This window comes from Photinus pyralis, unplaced genomic scaffold, assembly GCF_008802855.1.
Source record: "Photinus pyralis isolate 1611_PpyrPB1 unplaced genomic scaffold, Ppyr1.3 Ppyr1.4_LG1, whole genome shotgun sequence".
Classification (NCBI taxonomy): Eukaryota; Metazoa; Arthropoda; class Insecta; order Coleoptera; family Lampyridae; genus Photinus; species Photinus pyralis.
This window is the reverse complement of record NW_022170249.1, coordinates 9,801,871-9,824,355: the sequence shown is the minus strand read 5'-3', so window position 1 is coordinate 9,824,355 and position 22,485 is coordinate 9,801,871. Positions and strand designations below refer to the sequence as shown.

Sequence of the window (22,485 nt, the reverse complement as noted above, 5' to 3'; positions counted from 1 at the left end):
TTGTTTCGGTTTGTGTGCGATGACCTGCACAGTCCTCACTTTTCAATGTAGAAGTAGGTATGCTTATTTGCTGGGAAATTAGTCGACCGCTGCGTTCATTTTAATTACAGCGTGTCTCAAGGGACAGTTTGTTCAGAAAGCATCCACTAGAAGTGATGGGTTGCTATTTGGTTAGTTACTGTTACAGTCCCTCATGTTATTCACCTTACTAATAGATCAATATGTTTATTATGTTTTGTCTGGCTGCAGCTTGGAAAAGTGCACGATTTAAGTAATATTAAAGTCTGTTTAAATTTATGCAAAGGAGGTTTCATAATATTCCTAACCCACGCTTGCCAACGCATTTATGCTTCAGCTTATTACGAGTAGATAGTTTTTGTGTACGGTGAATGCTTTATTTAATATAGGACCTCATAAAAGGGAAACTTGAACCTTCAGTGATTCTGGAACCCATATTCTTATCAATATTAATGCTTCAACTTTATTTAAATTCAAGAAGGAAGGAAAACCGACTGTTTAAGACCGTTTAAATACCCCTTTTGCGGAAGTTTGATCTTTTAACTCCCTTTTAGCGCATTTTTGAAAATTTATTTGTAAAAAGGTACCTAGTTTCTATCTCACTTTGGCTGGCTGGCTGGCAGTAATTGCGATCCCGCAGAAAAACGCTTGTAAAAAGTCGAGGAGTGTACATGTACATATCGGGGCCGTGTAGTTAACAACTTTAGGGACGGGGCTACAATATGTGGGGTTAGCGACATCTTGAGTACTATTTTGTGCCGGGTTTTTAGTGAAATCCACCAAAATACGAATTGCGAGTTAACGGGACGTCGGAACTGTAACCGACAAAGAGAATGCGGTATCCCCCGATAATATTTTACTAACGGTGGAGTCAAAATATCAAACTCTAATTGTGGGTGAACGGAACGTCGCGTCGGAAGTGGGTACTGACAAATGGAATATGGTAACCCTCGACCAGATCTTACTGATGGTGGAGTCAAAACTTAATAATAATAATCATATTTATTAAAAAAAAAAATTTTTTTTAATCTCATGGCATAGATTCAGCAAAACGCTGCTCTTCCATCTACACCATGACAAACAAAGAATATTTGTACAGAGCGAAACAACGAAAGAAAACAAAATTATATTAGAGTAACTACTTACTGAGTATAGTGAAAAGATTTTTTAGCTGATTTTTGGTGAGTTGTTAGTGTGTGATAAGGTAAGTATTTTCTGAAAGTTCCCCTCACTTCCTCCATTTGCTTCACCCGGTCGAGCGATAAAAAAGACTTAAGTGGCGCGAATACAATAATATCGCTATTGTGCTCCATCTGCGGCAAAGTTTTGGTGGTTGTGGACATAAATTGTGCTGAATAGTAGTGGTTATGCTAAAGAATAACCACTACAATTCGTGGCATTTTGAACTGTTTTCTTTAAAATGTTTGGTAATTTTTGAGACGTTACAATGAAACATAAAAAAATTGCAGTGTCTAGCACAGATACCACCCGCACAGCAGCGTATGCGCAATTCTACCCATTTATGTCTAAGTGTACCAAATTTGAGTCCAATCGGTTCAGCCGTTTAGCCGGAAATGAAAGTACCCACAGACGGACCGACAGAGCGACATCATTGAGATTTTGTTTGATGTTTGATTCCTGGATCCTGGTGCTTCAAAACGTCTATTTCCGTTCAAAGGAGTGGGTGGTCATTATTGACCCCACTAAAATCCCTCCCTTACTAACGTGCGGGTGGTAAAACCAAGGTAAACCACTGAACATCGCGTCGTAAACGGCACATTAAAAATCAGAGGCAAGGAGACACGAATAGACCCTTATCAGCTGTTTATCAGGAACACTTGCATGTCGAAATGTCCAGAGGACCATAAGGAATATCTCGTATTAGCTCTTTGTGTTGGGTCAGTGTTTGAGAATTCTAACAATGCATTGTCAAATTCTTTTTGAAGGGATGTGAGTGTTTGGTTTATGTGATTATTTGTATCTATCGATTGCTGGGGTGTCGCAAATATCTGTATTTCAGAGTTGTTTAGAACGGGTGTATTATCTTGTACGATGAGTGTGTTGTTTGTGTTGAGTAGTGCTTCAATTTCGTGCCTGATTTGTTCCTGTGTGTCTAATGTAAGGAGTGTATTTTTAATGATAACTCTACGTTGGTCTGCAATGCGTTGTTCTGTCAAGTGTGCTAAATGTGGGTATTGTGTAATGAACGCGTGATATAGTTTACCTCTGTATGCTGTCCTGTCCGTTTCCATCTTCGTGATCTCCAGATACGTACCGAAAATGAAGCGATTCATCCCTTCGTCCCATTTCATACGTCTTTTGGAGGTATCCTTTGCGCTGGTCCCATCCACAAGCGGTTGAGAAGCAGGCACAAAGGTCTCTTCATGGCGGTCCTCTTCAGGTGGTCGTTGTCCTCTTCGTAGTCTTCTTTCGGCTGTAGAGGTTTCGGGTATCCCGACGAGCGGCCGCCTGTTCACCAACTCGTCACTATCGGCTCGCATGCTGCAACGCCCAGCGATAGCTCCAGACGTGCCCTGACGCTCCTCAGGTAGCGGCATTTTTCCGAGGCTTTGTTTAAACTCCATTTTCATAAGAATATGGGGTGACTAGGAACACGTGAAGGCGTCACTCTTCAAGATATTCGCGTAAGCAAATATCCACCTGCGTGTTGTGTATAATGTAGGAAAGTAGGGAACATGGACGTGGGAGTTGGAAAGTAATGTGGGTAGGTAAGTACTAAAGGTGGTTGGACTGGTCACCTTTAGTGCCCATTGATCGCCTTTTACGATCTCTAGGGCGAGAGTGGGCCTATTCTATCCCCGAACCCACAGGGGTTAGTTATTATTATGGTCGGTGTTTCTTGTGAGAACTCAGGTCTAGCCTGGTTAACTAATCGCACGGATTAAAATCAAGTAACGATCAGTGTCTGTGTCTGTGTCTGGTGAAGTTATGTAGGGTCCTAAAAAAAAAAAAAAATCACACATGGGCACAATAAGCCAACGCTATCAGGAAAGAGGAAAACAAAACAAAACAAAAATCATTATAATAATTCCTGTAATTTTATTAAATGGAGTTTATTGTGTAAGTGTTTCTTTGGCTTTGCGTTTGGGTTGAATACGAGTGGGTTGTGATAACGTGGTGTTCTTCGGTGAGGATGGAGTTTTGTGTTTTTTAACTGTGCTAGGACGTGTAACTTTATTGGGTGGACCTGTCTTTGTGGTACATGTTGCCTTACTTGTATTTATGGTGTTTCTTTGTTCTTGAGGTTGTATTTGTGTTATTGCTTGGGTTATTGGTGGAGGTATTACTGTATTTTGTGAGCTAGTAGTGCTGTTTAGGTTTTTGCGTTTGGGTTGAGTACGAGTGGGTTGTGATAACGTGGTGTGTTTCTGTGAAGAATGAGTTATGTGTTTTTTAACTGTGCTAGGGCGTGTAACTTTATTGGGTGGACCTGTCTTTGTAGTGCATGTTGCGTTACTTGTATTTATTGTGTTTCTTTGTTCTTGAGGTTGTATCTGTGTTGTTGCTTGGGTTATTGGTGGAGACATTACAGTATTTTGTGAGCCTGTAGTGCTTTTAAGGTTGTTGCGTTTCGGTTGAATACGAGTGGGTTGTTTCTGAGAAAGAGGAGTATTGTGTTTTTTAACTGTGCTAAGACGTGTAATTTTATTGGGTGGACCTGTTTTTGTAGTGCATGTTGCGTTACTTGTATTTCTTGTGTTTCTTTGTTCTTGAGGTTGTATTTGTGTGGTTGCTTGGGTTATTCGTGGAGATATTACAGTATTTTGTGAGCTAGTAGTGCTGTTTAGGTTTTTGCGTTTGGGTTGAGTACGAGTGGGTTGTGATAACGTGGTGTGTTTCTGAGAAGAAAGAGTATTGTGTTTTTTAGCTGTGCTAGGCCGTGTAACTTTATTGAGTAAGGGCGTCTTTGTAGTGCATGTTGCGTTACTTGTATTTATTGCGTTTGTTTGTTCAGGAAGTTGTGTTTGTGTGGTTGGTTGAGTTAAGGGTGGAGATATTACAGTATGTTGTGTGTCATGTTGTGAGTCTAAAGTGCTGTTTAGGCTTTTGCGTTTGGGTTGAATACTAATGGGTCGTGATAATGTGGTTTGCTTCAGAGGTGAATCTCTGATTGTAGTATATATTGTATCATTTGTTGTACTTGTTTGCTCGGTAAGTTGTATTTGTGTGTTTGTTTGGGTTAGAGGTGGAGATATTACAGTATGTTGTGTACCGTGTTGTGAGCGAGTATACTGTTGTTTACATGTATACGTTGTGGATCATTTGTGTATGTAGTATCTTGTGTTATGTTTAGAAATTTACGAACAATATGGCATGTGTTGATAATGACTGCTTTTTGTAAATGTTTGTATGTGTTTTTGTCCAAACCTAATAGTTGTAAATTGTGGTGTATTGTCTTTGGTATAACTCCAGTAGCACTAAGAATAATGGGAACTATAACAGTAGATTTCATAGATATTATTATTATTATTGTCGGTGTTTCTTGTGAGAACTCAGGTCTAGCCTGGTTAACTAATCGCACGGATTAAAATCAAGTAACGATTAGTGTCTGTGTCTGTGTCTGTGTCTGGTGAAGTTATGTAGGGTTCTAAAGAAAAATAAAAAATAAAATAAATATTCACACACTCACATTGGAAATCTAGAGATAGTATGTAATTCATACTTACCAACATAGCTATTAATGGCCCCAATAGTCAACGCTATCAGGAAAGAAGATTATTATTATTATTATTATTATTATTATTATTATTATTATTATTATTATTATTATTATTATTATTATTATTATTATTATTATTATTATTGCTTCCTTTGTGCCGGTTTGTGCGGTAAAAAGTTTGCCAGCAAAACATACCGTTTGGAAATTATTTCGATTTTTGGAAGTTCCGCTAATAGGCCAGTCATTGAGGATTTTTACCTGGAAATAACTCGGGAAGTACTGAAATTTTGTATTCTTGAGTGCGTAGAACTAAAATTCATAAAATGCACAATTCGAAACTGGTCGCCGGGGCCGCCATCTTACCAAGATGGCCGTCAAAAGCGGTTTTCCGCCGATATCTCCAAAACTGTGCATTTTACGAGAAAATGTGTAGTAAGCAATATTAAAGAGACGAAAACTTCCTACAAAAAATGTAGTTATCACATTTTCAGTAAAGTTAGCCCTTACGAGGGAAAGTAGAAATTTTTAATAACCAGTATATTTTATCCAAATAATTCATCATTTAATTAATTAATCAAATTGATTAATCAATTAGTCTACAATCAATTAGTTTTAAGAAACATTAGATTCTCTATTTATGCAGGCCTGACGGACCTGGCGGGAATACGTTTTATCCCTATTTCCGGATCAACGTCGGCTTCTTTGAATTCGTCGGATTCTCCTTCTTCAGTCGATAAAAGAATATCGATACATATTACACAAATTCCGTTTGTGCCGGTTTGTGCTGTATTAAGTTTACCGGTAAAATATATACCCTTTGGAAATTATTTCGATTTTTAGATGTCTGTAGATGTTTGCTATAACTTCGCACACTTTTGTCGGCACAAATTTCGAAACTAAATAGATTGGTTAATGCTACGTTTGTGTCGGTTTGTGTGGTAAAAAGTTTGCCAGCAAAGCATTGTCTTTGAAGGTTATCTCAATTTTTAGATCTTCTGGAAACCTTGCACACTTTTGTCGCTATACTGATGAAACTAAGTATAATGTTAATGTCGCGTATGGGTTAATGCTATCTTTGTGTCGGAATGTATAGTAAAAAAATTGACCAAAAAAAGAACTGTGTGAAAACTCCCAGCACGTTTTTAATATTATAGCTTTCACTTTCACACAAGTGTAGTGTGCTTTTGATGACACTTTATTGTCTAATTTGTTGGCAATAATTGTATGCCATATATTTGCAGATGGTTTGTTTATATAAGATCTTCCTTGTGTTGGAGAAGAACGTGTGTATAAGCTTCGTTTTTCCAATGACAGCCTTTCACGGCCGTTGTATATTCAAGATAAGTATACGGAATCAGGAAAAAACATATCGGACCTAACCTCATGTGTTTAGTGGAACACCTTGTATATTTTAATCTAAAAAGGTAGCATATTAAATATTTTATTTTATTTTATTTTATTTTATTTTATTTTATTTTATTTGATTTGATTTGATTTGATTTGATTTGATTTGATTTGATTTGATTTGATTTGATTTGATTTGATTTGATTTTATTTTATTTTATTTTATTTTATTTTATTTTATTTTATTTTTTTTATTTTTATTTTTGCTTTTATTTTTGAGTGGGCGGGGTTTCATCCAAGGTCGCTCTACCAACCCAACCCACTATACATTTACAAATATCTATGTCCGAACGCCGATTCGATCCAGGGCCCCACAGTACCGCACTCCAGCCAAACTGAATTGCCCACACGGCCTGGTAAAAATATAACACACCGTGAATGATATTGGTTTTCTATGCGATTTTTTTTAACTTTATTACTTTAAGTCACAGGCTATGAAAAACAATCTTTTATTTCGTTCTCAAGTTTCTATAATTTTTTTATTTTTACTTTCTTGTGCCAGACTCTTTGTCTGTTAAAATGTTGCCAGCTACAATGTCAACACAGTTTAGTTTCTAGATCAGCTTTTGTTTCATATCGCCTACTGTGGTTTAAAGTAGTATATAAAATGTATATAAATCGCATATATCATCTATGATATTACTTTTCCGCACCTATCTATGGGTAAGTAAAGTATTGTTTTCATCACAGAAAAAAGTCCGTTGTCGTTGTCCGGGTTGTTTTTAACACGATAACTCAAAATTGAATGGGACAAATTGCTTACATTTTTTCAGTCCTTACCGCGTGGAGACGGCACCTATATTAATTTCCAAACTGGTAAGCCGTATTTTTCTGCGCATGCGCTAAAGTAACTTTGTTACTTATGGGCAGATCTTACTGAAATTTTAACATTAGCAACCTTAACTTAGAGGCAAATCGATTGATTATCTCAAACATATCAAAAGCTTCTTTCGCTCATGTGCAAAAGAAAATTTTTTATTTGTTGACAAATTTTTGTGAAATTTTAACGATAAATCAAATTGAACATCCACGTAGGTAGTTAATTGTTAATTGCCACATCGATTAGATACTTCGCTCAATAAAAGTCGAAGCGATGCATGAGAAGTAACAACAATAAAAGGAAAGTGCTGGGTCTCAACAGATGCTACTGTGCAGAAAAGTTAAGTTTTGAAAAATAGTATATTGTGCAATAAGTGCGTGAAGTGAGATTTTGTACACGAGCGTGGAGTTTGCAGCACGAGCGTAGCGAGTGCTGCAAACCACGAGAGTGTACAAAATCCTTCACGCACGTGTTACACACTATACTTTTTCTACGACCATACATATAACAGAGTAACTTTTTATTGAACTAACATCACAGACAAATTAAACATTGGTTAATTTTCTTTGTTATAATAATTATTAATAGTAATGGTACAATTTGTCGGGTTGCTAATTTCTACCTTCGCTGAATCGCTTAATGGTTTTTCCATTACAGTGCTTTTAGCAGCAGTGTTATTTTGGACTGCCAATATTTTATTGGAAACTTCAATTTTCTTGTTGAGTGAATTTTCTACGTAACTTTCTGCGACGGTCGAAGATTTCCATCCTCCATGCTTTTTTAGAGTAAGTAAATCTCCGCCGGCTTCTACTAGTAATGTAGCAGAAGACCTTCTGAAAGAGTGACCGGTGTACTCTTCAGAATTGGGCAATTTTAAATATTTCGCAATTTCGCAAGGTACTTTGCCAATTTTATTTATGCCAATCACCTGACGAGTGCATTTTCCCCTTTGAAAATTAATAAAGAACTTGGTTTCGGGATAGTTTTGTGGACGAAGTGACGCATATTTTTTATATAATTCCAAGTGTTCAGTTACGGTGAATTTCCTTGAAATCTTGTTCTTGGTGTCATGGACATGCACTATAAGGATATTTCCCATATCTTGGATGTCGGTTGTCTTTAGTTTGTAAATTTCATCTCTTCTGAGAGCACCAGCCAATCCAAATACTAAAATGACCTAGACGAAACATAACAAGTACACATTTAAAGATTCATTTATAACAACTTACTTTAGCCAGTAAAAATGTTTCATCAGGTGCCTCCTTTATAAACTTCAAAATTTGTTCTTTTTCCAAAACTCTTGACTTTTTTGGACTGTATCCTTCATTTTTTCTTTTTAAATAGGCGCGTACTTTAGGATATTCACCAATATTTATGTTTTGCTTGACACTGAGAGTACTCTTCAACATCGAATAACTACTCCAAAGTGTTGAAGATTTAAAGTTTTTTGATAACTCAGATAAGTAAGTTAAAATAACATTCTCGGAGAAAGAATGAATGTTATTTTGATGCCTCCATTCCATAAATTTCTGGTACGTGTTCTCATATATGGTGAAAGACTTAACTGGTAGTAGGGCGGTGCTCGCTTGGTTGGCTATAGCCGTGATTTTAGGCGGGGTGCCTGGCAAATCGGTATCCATCATATAGCTGCTAAATTTTATAGATTAATGTGCTGAAAATGTCTCTTAAAGCTACAATAATGAACTTACGATTGACAGTAGTAAATCTAGCGTCTAATAACAAAACGTCAGAATTGCAGCCAAAGCACACTACGCCATAACAATGCCGATGTCGAAAAGTGTGTACGCTCTTATGGCAGCGATGCGTGAAATAAATCCCATAACAATTGCATTGCATTTCACGCATCGGTATTAAATATTTCGCTTTACACATTAATATCGATATGTGAAATTTCATTTCACGAATGGAAGTAGAAAAACACATTTTTTTATATTGATACTGAAATTGATTAAAGAACAACTTCAAATACTCATTTAAAAGATTGAAACGGGAATCCAAACCGTAAGGTTTTTTTGGCGGTGGATTACAGCATTGAACATCAAATCAAAATAGCCGTACTTAAGAGGACTTTACACCGAAGGTAATGGGATTTTGCAAATAACGGGCAAATGCTTTGAAAGAATTACCTGAAATTTTTTTACTGTCATTTCTAATTCATAGTCTATCATGGAAAGTGTAGATTCTGACCATTCCATGCTATAGTAATTTATTTTAGAGATTTTAGTCCATAAAACAATAACTTCAATGCAGTATATTATTATTATTAATGGAAAAAAGAAATTTCCCTTTCAAGCGACGAAGGTTACCAAAAGTAAGTGCTAAGTGGGCGTCATTAGGGATAGAAAGAGAAACAGTGGTGCATGGTGTTCTTGCGTGGGAGCGTGATGGTGTGGTTAGAGCTGCATATCAATAGTCACGTGCAAGGTCACGTGGTATAGGTATGGCGCTCTTAACGTAAAATTAACATAAATAATCACAAACCAAACAAATAATGTTGACTTAAACGGATTGAATATAACAATATAACTCATTGATTTAACTAAGAGAATTTGACAATTGACATGTCTATCACCATTGAGGATGGCGACGACTAAAATAAAATCTTAAAATTAATTGAACATAGACCAATTGATTAATCAATTTGATTAATTAATTAAAAGATTAATGAATTATTTGGATAAAATATCCGCCATCTGGTTATTAAAAATTTCTGCTTTTCTGCGTGTGGGCTAACTTTAGTGAAAACATGCTATCTACATTTTCGTCTCTTTAATTTTGCTCACCACGTATTTTCTCGTAAAATGTACAGTTTTGGAGATATCGGCGGAAAACCGCTTTTGACGGCCCCGGCGGCAAGTTTAGAATTGTGCATTTTATGAATTTTAGTTCTACCACTCAAGCATACAAAATTTCAGTCCTTCCAGAGTTATTTCCAGGTAAAAATCCTCAATGACTGGCCTATTAGCAGAACTTCTAAAAATCGAAATAATTTCCAAACGGTATGTTTTGCTGGCAAACTTTTAACGGCACAAACGTAGCACTAACCAATCCACCTAGACTCGACATTTGTGCCGTCAATGTTCTGCTAACTTCACGGACCCGCCGTATGCACCGTAAAAATGTAAGCTGAGCTTAGCTTAAGCGTAGCTTAAAATTCATGACAACGATTATTGACTAAAAGCTACGCTGAAGCTAGGCTCCAGTTAAACTTGTCGGTGCAAATGGTCATAAGACGGCGAATTTACGAAAAACTGGGAGAAATTGAATTCCGTCCAGAACCTAATGAGAGACATTCAAAGAAATTTGCGCCTGGTACAGGAGAATGGGCCGCTACACATAATTCTATAGCATAGTTTACGTAAGTATTGAGTTGTAATTTATGATGACTAGCTATAGGGTTTAAATAAATTTCTTCATTTAAAAAAACCGATAAAATTATTCTGTGCCAAAACTTTTAGAGCATACGTTATGTGCACCGTTCCTGATGATCCATAACCGGATGTAGCTAAAGAAACAAATATTACGACCGTGGTTACACCCAATGATAACGTGTCAATAACTATAAAGGAAGATATTTGGCGAACCTTCACCAGAGGCGTACAGTACTCGAGCGATTGAAATTAAATTTTTGAATTCCGCTTCTGCAATTGAGACATTTTAAATTCAAAACAAACACTAAACAAAAATATTTACAATTATGCAAAGTACTTATCAAAGATTTATCATGTATTTACGCAGATCATTTTACAATTAGCGCATTTATTTATATCCCCTTGTACCGAGAACATCATGAATCAGCTTATACCTACAGTGTCCCAATGCCACAACAAAAATGTATCTTTGGCGTGGGCACAACTCGAGTTTGTGCAGACTCCCGCGTGATCCCCATGGAGAGCCTTTCAATCAGCACCATGAGTCCTTATCATCGCTTTACACAGTCGCAAGCGAAACCCTCCGATTACCTCACTACTATGGTACTTACAAGATGTCTGTGTGTGATGGTTTTTAATCATACTCTCGATTCTATTCTGTGCCATGAATTTCTTGTAAAGGCGGATGAGCGAATTCCATGTAAGAAACAGGAGTTGGTTGTGCAAATTGTTAATTTGTGATTGTGACCCGGTAATTATGACTTTCTTTTCAACTGTCGCTTTTCATGTCACCCACATAATTTAGCGTGTATTACGTGTGCGCCGAATTTGATAGTTGATGTTCGTGGAAATGGCATACTCTGATTTCAGATAGTGGGAAATAAAGATTAAGTACCAGATAAAAACTAATTTTCGTGAGAGATTACCTCGAATATTACCAAATATGACCTGGTAATGCCTTACTTATAGTTTGTATTGAACTGGCCTTGATTTCTCCTTATTTTGCAAGAGTATGTTAATGACCAATAAGTATTTTATAATGTGCCTATACCTAATTGCAGTGGCGTAACTAGGTATTTTTCAAAGCGGCGCCGGATCAGGTTTTGGCGCCCTACCAAATTTTGGCGCCTTATCACTTACCATTGAGCACTAATGAATAAAACACTGTGTCATGTTCGAGAGAAACTTTACACGAAATTTTAAAAGCACGGCACTACTTAAATTTTAGAAAAATGCTTTGAATAATGAAATCTTGCACTCAACGAAGAATAGAAATACATTTATTTATAATGTTTCCAATTCTCGCGTCAAATTTAGCTATGACATAGGGTACAAGTCGTAGAAATGATCGCGTCTTAGAATAAGGTGCTGGTCAAATGTGGTAGCCCTCGACAAGATGTTACTGATGGTGGAGTCAAAAGTGGCTAATTAAAGTACTGATCTGCCACACAAAAATGTGCTGAAATTCCTTGTACCTCACACGAAGACTTTGATAATTTTTTTCATTTTTTAACAATGTTCGGTTCATCCTAAAGGAGCGTAAATTTAGTTTTAATTATATTTCAGTGTACCCTGTAGTCGACTTTAGCAAAGTATTAGAATTTAACTGCCGTTCTTGTCTTTTATGACTGGCCTATACCGTACACCACGTACTGCCCATCCCGACAGTGCCCTCGGTGCTTCAGCGCCTCCGGCGCGCCCTCCCCCTTTCAGAGCGCGGTGCCGTGGCACCTTTGGCACTTACCTAGTTACGCCACTGCCTAATTGTTTTCACACAAATACATTTGTGTATGTCGAAGACCACCAAGTTAGAATTAGGTATAACGTGTTTAGTTTCATCGAGCAATTCTCAAGGTAGGTACTTCATGACATAATTTTATCTGTTTCTATTTCTTATCTTATCATGCTGATCATTCATTTTACAAATATGGATAATACAATACATTTGTCCAAAAAACGTTACCATGTAAAATGCGTACCCCATTATGCTTTAGTTCATCGAATGTTTTCTAGTTTTGCCTCCGTAGGTAATTAGGTATCTAAATCGTACATACCAAGCAAAGAAGATAGTCTGGTTGACCAATTCATCTCAACATCAAAGTAAGGTATGTTGATTTTTTTTATTATTTTCGCTGAGTTCTGATTATGTAATCCGTGGCACCTTTTGACTCCTTTATCATTTGAAGAAATTGTAGCGTTCTAAATTTATCGCTCCCGCACTCGCTTCGGATTTCTAAACTAAAATTTATCAACTAGCTTCCAGCGGAGGGAGCCACAGAGTTATAGTGTTTAACAAGATTAGTGTACAACCCCTTACAACTATTGGATAACTGTGATGTGAACCCCAGTAGCCATCTATCGTTCGTCACAAGACTGTTCAAAATAAACCGATACAACGAAATATCGAAGGATCCTCAGACATTTTCGAGATTGAGTAATGTATGACCTCCAAGATCCTGCGATTTAACACCTCTCGATTTCTTTTTGTGGGGGTATAGTAAAATTAATCAATTTAAAGGTGCTATTTGCAGAATTAAAAATTATTTAGTATAGAAAAGATCGGGTTTACGCGAACAATCAATCTACAAACTCTTGATCAATTGAAGGTGAACATTCGTGATGTTATAGCCAAGTGAGCGCCCGGAATGGGACAACAAGTTAAAAAGTGATCGTAAACGATTTACATAAAGCGCATTTCCACTTGCATTCATTTCCCATTTATAAGATGCAACTTCTGTTAAAATCGTAAAAATCCGGCCACAAATGTGAAAGATAGCGTTGCACATGGGCAATCCATTTTTGACGTGTTACTTCAATTTCAGTTTATGAGAAGAATTTCATTTCAATGCTTTTCTAAATAAGAAAGTTGGAACTGCGCATGCGCAAACCTAAATTTTAAAACTAATGTTAGATTTTCCAAGCGCCTAAGTATCAAATTTCACTTAAATAGTGCCATAGATAAAAAAGTTGGCACTGCGCATGCGCAAAAGAAAATTTTGAGACTGGCGCTCGATGATCCTTTATTCCAAGTGCCTATGTATCACATTTCATTTAAATTCTTCCATAAATAAAAAGTTGGCACTGCGCATGCGCAAAGCCAAATTTTGAAACTGGCGTTTGATTTTCCTTTATCCCAAGTGCCTATGTATCAAATTTCGTTTAAATTCTTCCATAAATAAAAAAAGTTGGCACTGCGCATGCGCAAAACCAAATTTTGAAATTGGCGTTTGATTTTCTTTTATCCCAAGTGCCTATGTATTAAATTTCGTTTAAATTCTTCCATAAATAAAAAAGTTGGCACTGCGCATGCGCAAAACCAAATTTTGAAATTGGCGTTTGATTTTCCTTTATTACAAGTGCCTATGTATCAAATTTCATTCAAATACTTTTATAATTAAAAAAGTTTGCAATTCGGTTTACAAATGGTCGAGATGCGAAAAGGGCACTGTGAATTTTAAATATATTCGACTCAAATTTTGGCATGCGTATTATATGGCTAAAGCTATGCCCATATTGAATTTCATGCAATTCAGTTCATAACTAACGGAGATGTAAAAGCGATCGAACATTTCTAAACAAAGTTATCATTCACACGGACAGATGGATGGACAGACAGACAAAGGAACAGACGGACAGACCAGCATGCAGACGACAGATAGCAATGCAAAATTATAAACGATCTCTAGGATCGTTAATAAACGGCAAAAGTGTAAATTTATGGAATATGTAAAAAAACGGTTTTTTGTTTTTTTTACAATAACTTTTTTTGTAAGCGGTACAGAAAAAATTCCTTCCTTGGTACAAGACTCGACACCATAACGAAACAAATAGCGAAAAAAGTAGAACAATAGCTCTTAAGATAAAGAACTAGTAGCGTCGCAAAACGAGCGGACGGACGGACGGGCGGACGGACGGACGGACAAAGTGGCCACAATAGCGCATTTTTTTTTATTTTTGTGGAAATGCGCTAAAAAGTCATTGAAAAGTAGCTCAAGAGGGTCGAGTCCTGTAAGAAGTTCTACATACAATAGCAAGATCCAAACAATAAAGCCAAATTAAAATTCCATAATAATCTGAATGCTTAATCTGTTTTTTTAACGTTACTTTCCCAAGCGCAAAATGGATAACACATTATGCAATAAAATATTCCTTTGTACCTAATTAACGTTTAGTTGTTATTGAACTTTGTTACAGCATGTTTCTCGCCCGCAAAGCAATTCGTTCACAAACATCTAAGAAGAATAGCCTTATCAAACAACAATTTACATACTTGTCCTCAAAAAGAGACATTGCCGGAGTAATCCGATCTGACTTTCCAGATATAGACATCCCAAATACTACAATACCAGAATACATTTTTGAAAATTTTCTGACGTATCCTAACAAAATCGCAGTGGTAAGTGTTTGAATGTTAATCATGTATTTTGTACCTAATTTAGAATTTGAAAAGGAATGTTCTCTTACTGAAAAGAAGTTTACCTTCGACGAGGTACTCTGTAAGTCCAGAAACCTGAGTGGAGCACTGCGACAGAAGTTAAAGTTGAATCCTGGTGACGTCGTTGCTGTATTACTTCCCAATATGCCAGATTATCCGATTTGCGTGTTTGGTAGTTTAATGGCAAGTTTAAAGGTTACAACGATTAATCCTATTTATACTCCAAGTAAGTAAAGCTGGAGGTGGTACAGCTGATCAAAATAATCCGACTTAGCCTAATACATTTTTGTATCGAAATTGATATCCACAGATATGGTAGGTAAAAAATAACTCAAGCTGGTATGAAATCTGAAATTTAGTAGTTTTACTGCTTAAAATAATATCAAACATATAATAAGATAAAAATCATTATAATTTTTAAGATACAAGTATTTTCATACAACTCCTATTACGAGCACAAACTATCATCGAATGAATATGCAATGAACATTTAGCAATAAACATGTAAATTGTTTTTATCAATATACATCTTTTGTGTAGAAGACATGATGGATTCGTCTTCTTAACATGCTTGATGCATACAGGGTGCGGATGCAGGGTTCGGCGTTTACCACAGCATTATATGTTCTGCAGGCACAACATCTGTACCTTTGCAATGTACAGGGTGAGTCAACGATTGCGCGGAGTAACTTAATGCCTTGAAGATAAGATTCGATAGAGTGCTTTTGTATTATGATATGGTTGAATATTCTCTACATTTTAAAAATATTTGGAATTATACAGGGCGCGCTCACAAAGTAGGGCGCCAAAATGGTACATTTTTTTAAGTAGAATCCCCTGTATATTTGAATGCATTTTTGAATTCTATGTGTAATTGTACGTCTTTTTTATTATATAGTTAATATCCGAAGAACTAGTAGTTTTAAAGATAATTCAATTTGCAAGAAAAATTGGGTATTTGCAAGCGTCAGTATATTGTCCAAATTATTTTTAAATTTTGATTCCAGGTTTTAAATCTGTTATCCTGGGTTAAATAAAAGTTAAATAAATACATCTACTATGAAACATTAAAAAATAGCTTATAGGGTGTTTTTTTGTAGATCCAAATTTGCAAAACTTCATATTAAAAAATCTCACTTTTTTAAATGGAACACCCTGTATATTTTTCTGCCATCTTTTAGCTCCTCCAAAAACCTGCAACTTGTGATAATAATGTTCTATCTATACCTATCTCTGATAGTTTTCGAAATATCTTGGTTTTCTTGGTTTTTATATTCTAATCTTAAATAAGTTATTATATGTAATTTACATAATAGTGAGGTGACAATGCAAAAAAAGGCAATTCTTATACAGGGTGGTGACTTGCGTAACGCATCATAGGGATTTTAATGTAAAATTCATAACATGCGATTTTTGGCTCCCCAAATTACTTTAGAGCAAAAATGTATTAAAGTTTTTTGTAAAACAAAATTTTTTACTCCAATCAACCGTATTAGTTTTCAATTTTTTGCATAATAAAGACGGAAAATTGGAAAAATAAAACCCGCATCTTTTTCAATAATCTGCGATGCCATGGAATTTTCTAAAACGCGAGCTTGTTTAGGCATCATTTAGCTACCTTTTCATGAAAAAAAAATCGAACCAATGCATTTAATTTTTTTGAGAAAATTAACTATTTCTGTCGGAATGGAAAAAATTCCTCAACCGGTGATATGTGAAACTAACAAAACTTCAAATAGTATAATATTTGTAGCTGAAGAATAGATCTTTTGAACTAACCCGAGTTTGTTTAAATCGGCTCAGCCGTTTCGAAGATACAGGGTGTTCTTTACGGAAACCTTTGAATGCCCCCCACCACTTCATTTTTAGAGATACAAGAAAAATTTTCAAACAACAAAAAAGGTTCAGATTATTGTCAGACCGGACATTTTTTGTTAGGTTAATATAGCGGAATTCACAGACAAATCACTTTTTTAGATCCCAGATTGCAGTTACGCCCCCTAGCGGCCATTGCACAAACTTAAAAATATTTTCCAGGTTTTTCTCGTGGCCGTTTTAGTAATAAATTTTTTTACCGCAAGCCTCTACGATGAACAGGTTCCCAGATACAGTACCTCGCATTCTTAGTTGGCCACCCTGTACACATGTAGCTTACAACTACATTTAAGCACTATAATTTCAAAATGAAACCCCCACCGATTGTGCCCATGCCGAAAGGTGGCTAATTCACATTTCTAATTCGAAGGAACTACGTACTATTAGTATATCATAACAGAAACACTCGCGTAGTTCTAATACTTTACAATAACGTTCAATAACACGTAACTCGTATAGCGTAGCGAGCATAATTTGAAATTGCACAGTTGTATAAATCTTATTTCCCTAAGAATATTGCACGAATTTTCCTTTGTGATCATAATACAAACACACTGCATCAACTTCATATTGGCCAAAAAGTTGTTCAGAATTAAAAGGTGCATACAAAACTGTTTTTACATGTTTTATTAAGCTTTTGGTATACCCTCAAATTCATAAAACAACAAAAGTCATGGCTATTGCTACTAATATCAGAAATGTTGAAATTTATTTTTAAATTTGCGGGTATACCAACAGCTTAATAAAACATGTAAAAACAGTTTTGTATGCACCTCGGTATGCACCTTTTAATTCGGAACAACTTTAAACTACAAACTACAGTTTTTTCTGTAAAATTTACAGGAGGGCAGGATATCGCATAAAACTAATTTCCCATTTTAAATTCCTATGTTCCTACTTACCGTGCACCACCCGGTATACATACATTGGTCAGCCAAAAACTATCCGCACTTTTTCCATACACATGTTTAGGTTTGCCACATTGCCTTCTGCGCATGCGTGCTTCGAGTTAGTTCTTCGGTGGTCCCCTGAACGGCGTGTAATTGTTGGCATCAGTTTCCTTGTTGCTGTGACAGGATAAACATGCCCGCTCCGCTGATAGTGTGCACCAAAACTCAAGAAAGAGTGGTGGTCGCATTTCTGTGGTCAGAAGGTGTGCCAGGGGTCAAAATTTTCTATAGCCTTTGCACACAATATGTTATAGTGCTCTATCGCGTAGAAGTTTATACGAGTGGATAAGAAATTTAAAAGTGGCCGAACAAACCTGAAAAATGAAAAGGGAGCAGGACGGCCGTCAACCCCTACCACTAACCTGATGAGGAGATTTGAGGTGTTTGAACACCCTCTCTACAGCCTTGATCTCGCGCCAACAGATTTTCATCTCTTTGGGCTACTCAAAGATTTTCTAGGAGGTCGTCGATTTGCTATACCGGCAATAAAGAAATAAAGGAATACGCAAGCTTGTGGGGCACTGAACAAAATGCATTGAAAAGGGAGGGGACTATATGTACAAAAGTAATGTACTTGGTTAAACCCTACATTGTTTAAATAATATTTTAAAAAAGTGCTGATAATTTATGATGGCCCTCCCTCGTGGATATAGCTTCCCATTTACTTTCAATAAAGAGCATCTGTGCCAATGCACAGACAGAGATATACTTTGCACGGTAAGTAGAACACAACACATGCGCAGTAGCATTTTAACACATTAAAATACCAAGAATTTAAAATGTGTCCAGTGTGACTATGCAACGAATCACAAATCTAATTATAAAATTTATTAACATTCATAGTCACCTAGGAATTAGAGTGTGCCCAGAGCGGTTTCATCAAAATTTGTTAAGACATGGATCTGGCGAGGATTTAAAATGTGACCGGTGTGATTGTGTCACCAAGTACAAATCCAAAACATAATAATTCCTGGACACGATATTGTGTGATCTGTTGACGCGAACATCTCACGCATTATTATCCTCAGCTTGATGGTGGCAAAGTTCATATAAGCTCGTTTGATTGTTTGCCCGTGTACGTATATTCGGTTTTATTTTCTAATAGGTGATTTTGTATTAAAAGTGTGACAATTATATCATGGTGCGACGTTGTGGAGTATAAACGCATTATTACTTTTTTGAAGTTATATTGTTCTTATTGTGTTATTAGGGCCAGGGCTGAATAATACAGTACGAAACCTGAGCCTTCGGAAGGAATACTATACTAAAGTTTTATTTTTTGTAGGATTGTATCTTCTTATGCAATTCACCGAGTCTATGCCTATCATAAGATTTCAAGCAGCTTTTCGCTCCCGCAATACAATTGCAAGGCCAACAAGTTTCGTGTCAAACACCAACACTGAAATGTTTCTTCTGAAATTTTTACTTTAGAAGTGAAATTTTTTCAATGATTGAAACTATCACTCTACAGTTCTGATTTATTCTCTGGAAAAGTCCGCTCTTAATGTTTATAATTTTTCGATAGTTACAGATACGAAATCTACCACACGCTGGTTTTACCGAAAAAGTATCGTTACTGAATTTTCACGATCATCATACTATAACCTAGACACCGGGGCAGAACCCACCCTAATGTTGGACTAATTACCGTAAAGCGGAGTGATCTGAAAGAACCTGAAACCCGTATAAAATATTAAATACAATCAATCCTGCACCACTTAAATATTTAATCATCACCACTACATCGCCAGGATCTTCAACATTTCTGGTGGCCTACTTCTCTAAAACAAAAAACTTTTAATGTCGCGAATACCCTAGACCCACGGTTCCATTCCTGAAGACTGGCTCTCGGGTTCGTCCCCTGGTACATCGAACTATGAGAGTAACTCATCTAAGCGTGACAAAACACGTACATTTGGTGACACCTCAAACACTCCTTCGCCTTTCAAACTTCTAGCGCACATTCGCTGCTCCGCCAACCAGTTTTTAAACTCCTAGGAAGAAATATGTTAATATAATACAAAATGCATTCCAATTTGCGTTCTTTATTTAATAGTAATCTAAAACAAAATCTAATGTTCTTTCATGCTATTGTAGTTCTCTAGTAATCGTTCAACGACTACGCTGACTTGTTTTCTATCTTGCAACAATATTATATTTCGTATTATTGAAAGTTTATTACTTTGTTAACTTTAATTAGCACGCGTCCTTGACCCGTGACATTTAATACGTTGTATTACTGTCAACTGGTTACTACCAACTTTGTGACTATTAAAATTTAAGTTTTCACGTTTTATTTTTACATCGAATTTACCCGGCCGATAAAAATCGCCCTGCTCGAGTATTGAGGATCAAAATAATCAAATAACTTACACAACAACTTTGTAAATAAGATTTATCGCTACACGGTTTTGTTATGCAAGTCCAAAATAAAAAGCTATGTCATTTTTCTTTCCTTTTCAGCCGAAATAAGCGTACAATTAGAAGATACCAACGTAAAAGCTCTTTTTACACTTATGGAACATGTACCAAAAGCACAAGCTTCGATGAAACTTACACATAGGCGCGTACCCATCATTGGAATTAAGATGAGAGTAATTGTCTTCGACGTTGGTCTGTGTAGTTTTAAAAAATATAAATTTTGTAGGAGGCAGATACGGTAGCAGAGGGTGCGATTGATATGAGGGAGTTCGTTAACACCAAAACAGATATACAAGACTTCCCATCGGCCGATTCAAACGATACCGCTCTACTTTTCTATTCTAGTGGTACAACTGGTTTGCCAAAGGGGGTAGAGCTTACACATCGGAACATAATCTCAAACGTGATGCAAAGTAGTGATCTGCGAGTGCGCATGTTTCAAGAGGCAACCGGTATAAGTAAGTCAAAAATCTGGACTGTTAATTCATTTTTATCTCGCAGCTGAAAGGCAAGATGTTGTACCCGTCATTGTCCCCATTTTCCATATATTCGGATTTTCATCAGTTCTCCTTGTACACCTGCATAAGATGTGTAAGATGGTGACCATGCCCAAATTTGATGCCCACCCGTTTGTAGAGTTGCTCGCCCGTCATCAACCGCACATACTGATGCTAGTCCCTACAATAGGTGAGCATAGCTCTAGTGTACGATAGCTCAGACTTGCATTGCCTTAGTTCTGCAGTTAATTTCATGGCGAAGGAACCGTTAGTTAAAAAAGAGTATCTAGAATCCGTGCGGTTTGTTCTCGCAGGAGGAGGTCCCTTAACGGCAAGCGACCTAGAAAACCTCAGCCATAAGGTGGCTAATAATGTCGCTGTCAATCAAGGTTAGTGACTGGTGGAACTTTAATGAAATTATTGCGGTTTTGTAGGATACGGACTAACAGAAACATCGCCGGCGGTATTTATGCCTAGTATACGGACTCGTAAGCTCGGAACTCGCGGAAGTGTTGGTGAATTATTGTCCAACACCTCAGTAATGCTAAGAAAAGCTGATAACTCTGATATTATAATAACATCTCCCAATGAACCGGGGGAATTATTTGTCAAAGGACCACAGGTCATGAAAGGTTATTACAACAGACCGGAGGAAAATAAAGGCGCATTTCTGAACGGCTGGTTTAAAACCGGAGATTTAGCCTACTATGACGAAAATAAACTTTTTTTCGTTACTGAGCGATTAAAAGAACTAATAAAGGTGAAGGGGTACCAAGTGTCTCCGGCCGAGCTCGAGGGACTCTTACGTGAGCATCCGGACGTTCTTGAAGCTGCAGTACTTGGAGTACCTCACGAGCGGTACGGCGAAGCTCCTACAGCCTACGTGATTCCAAGACCTAATCGTAATATTAACATTGACAATATTCATATGTACATCGCTGAAAGGGCCGCAAATTATAAACATCTGGTTGGAGGAATTCAAATTACGGACAATATTCCAAAAACGGCGTCCGGAAAGATTTTGAGGAAAGAATTAAGAAAAAAGTATATGGAAGAAATTTCGTGAAGCACTCCTGTATTATGTGTTAATAATTAATCAGACTAAAACCGCATGGATTGGTTTTCGAAATACGGTGGTTGCATTAGTACTGTGTATAAAGAACCTGAATTATTTCAATAATTATTGTTACTAAACAACTAGTATTATATAAGAAGTTCAAAAATAGCGTTTTAATCTGAACAATAAATACAACAATAAATCCAAAATAGCAGGGGATATAGCTACTACAGCAGCGCACAACCCTAGCACGCAACACAGATTAGTAAACCCCACCTTCTTGCAACATCTACCGGTACCTGTACAGCCTAAATTGCTGCAGCCAACAAAACACAACATTTAAAATTACCCGAGAAATCACAGAAAGTGAATCTTATTTCAACTAATTATTAACATCGGGGATTGTGAACCCAATTCGCCAAACAATTAAAGATTCCCTGTTTGACGTGAATTTCCAATCTCGCCCCAAAATTTACAAGTGACTAGTCAATATCACCGGCAATTTGCACGAACCAAAAGTAAGTACGACACGTAGCTCAATCTTATAGGGTCTCGCCAATCCAAAGACACTTCTCGAAGAACTCCTACTTTAGTAACCTTGATCGACAAAACACGTCTACCTCCAACCACAATCTTTCGCGATCAGTTAACGGACAGCTTCTCTATGCATATTCAAATTCGTTCATACTCTATACGGTGCTCTCAATGGATAGTAAGGATTTTCCCCTGATTACAGTTACGTAAAACTAGACCTACCGGATCCCATCGGCACCGTTAAAAATATTTTATTTTATTTTATAGTATTTTATTTTATTTTATTTTATTTTATTTTATTTTATTTTATTTTATTTTATTTTATTTTATTTTATTTTATTTTATTTTATTTTATTTTATTTTATTTTTCAGTGGGCGGGATTTCAGCCAAGGCTGCTCTA

The 22,485-nt window shown here is 36.6% G+C and overlaps 2 protein-coding genes across 3 annotated transcripts; one reads left to right on the top strand and one right to left on the bottom strand.

The window, feature by feature from the left end:
* Nucleotides 1-7,293: 7,293 nt before the first annotated feature.
* LOC116159018 lies at nucleotides 7,294-8,426 on the bottom strand. Its single transcript, XM_031471910.1, has 2 exons — nucleotides 8,153-8,426; nucleotides 7,294-8,100 (listed from the first exon to the last, which is right to left on the bottom strand). Exons 1-2 carry the CDS (start codon nucleotides 8,330-8,332, stop codon nucleotides 7,480-7,482), a joined length of 801 nt encoding a protein of 266 aa, XP_031327770.1. The 5' UTR covers nucleotides 8,333-8,426; the 3' UTR covers nucleotides 7,294-7,479.
* A 2,292-nt stretch (nucleotides 8,427-10,718) lies between these two features.
* On the top strand, nucleotides 10,719-21,707 carry LOC116159261 (4-coumarate--CoA ligase-like 7). 2 transcript variants are annotated; one of them, XM_031472216.1, is made up of 9 exons: nucleotides 10,719-11,066; nucleotides 12,343-12,420; nucleotides 14,510-14,711; nucleotides 14,766-14,976; nucleotides 20,039-20,169; nucleotides 20,223-20,448; nucleotides 20,498-20,683; nucleotides 20,739-20,882; nucleotides 20,928-21,707. In XM_031472216.1, exons 3-9 carry the CDS (start codon nucleotides 14,511-14,513, stop codon nucleotides 21,557-21,559), a joined length of 1,731 nt encoding a protein of 576 aa, XP_031328076.1. In that variant the 5' UTR covers nucleotides 10,719-11,066; nucleotides 12,343-12,420; nucleotide 14,510; the 3' UTR covers nucleotides 21,560-21,707. The 2 variants fall into 2 exon arrangements, with proteins under 2 accessions (XP_031328076.1, XP_031328075.1); XM_031472215.1 differs by lacking the exon at nucleotides 10,719-11,066 and having other exon boundaries at nucleotides 12,275-12,420.
* Nucleotides 21,708-22,485: the final 778 nt, after the last annotated feature.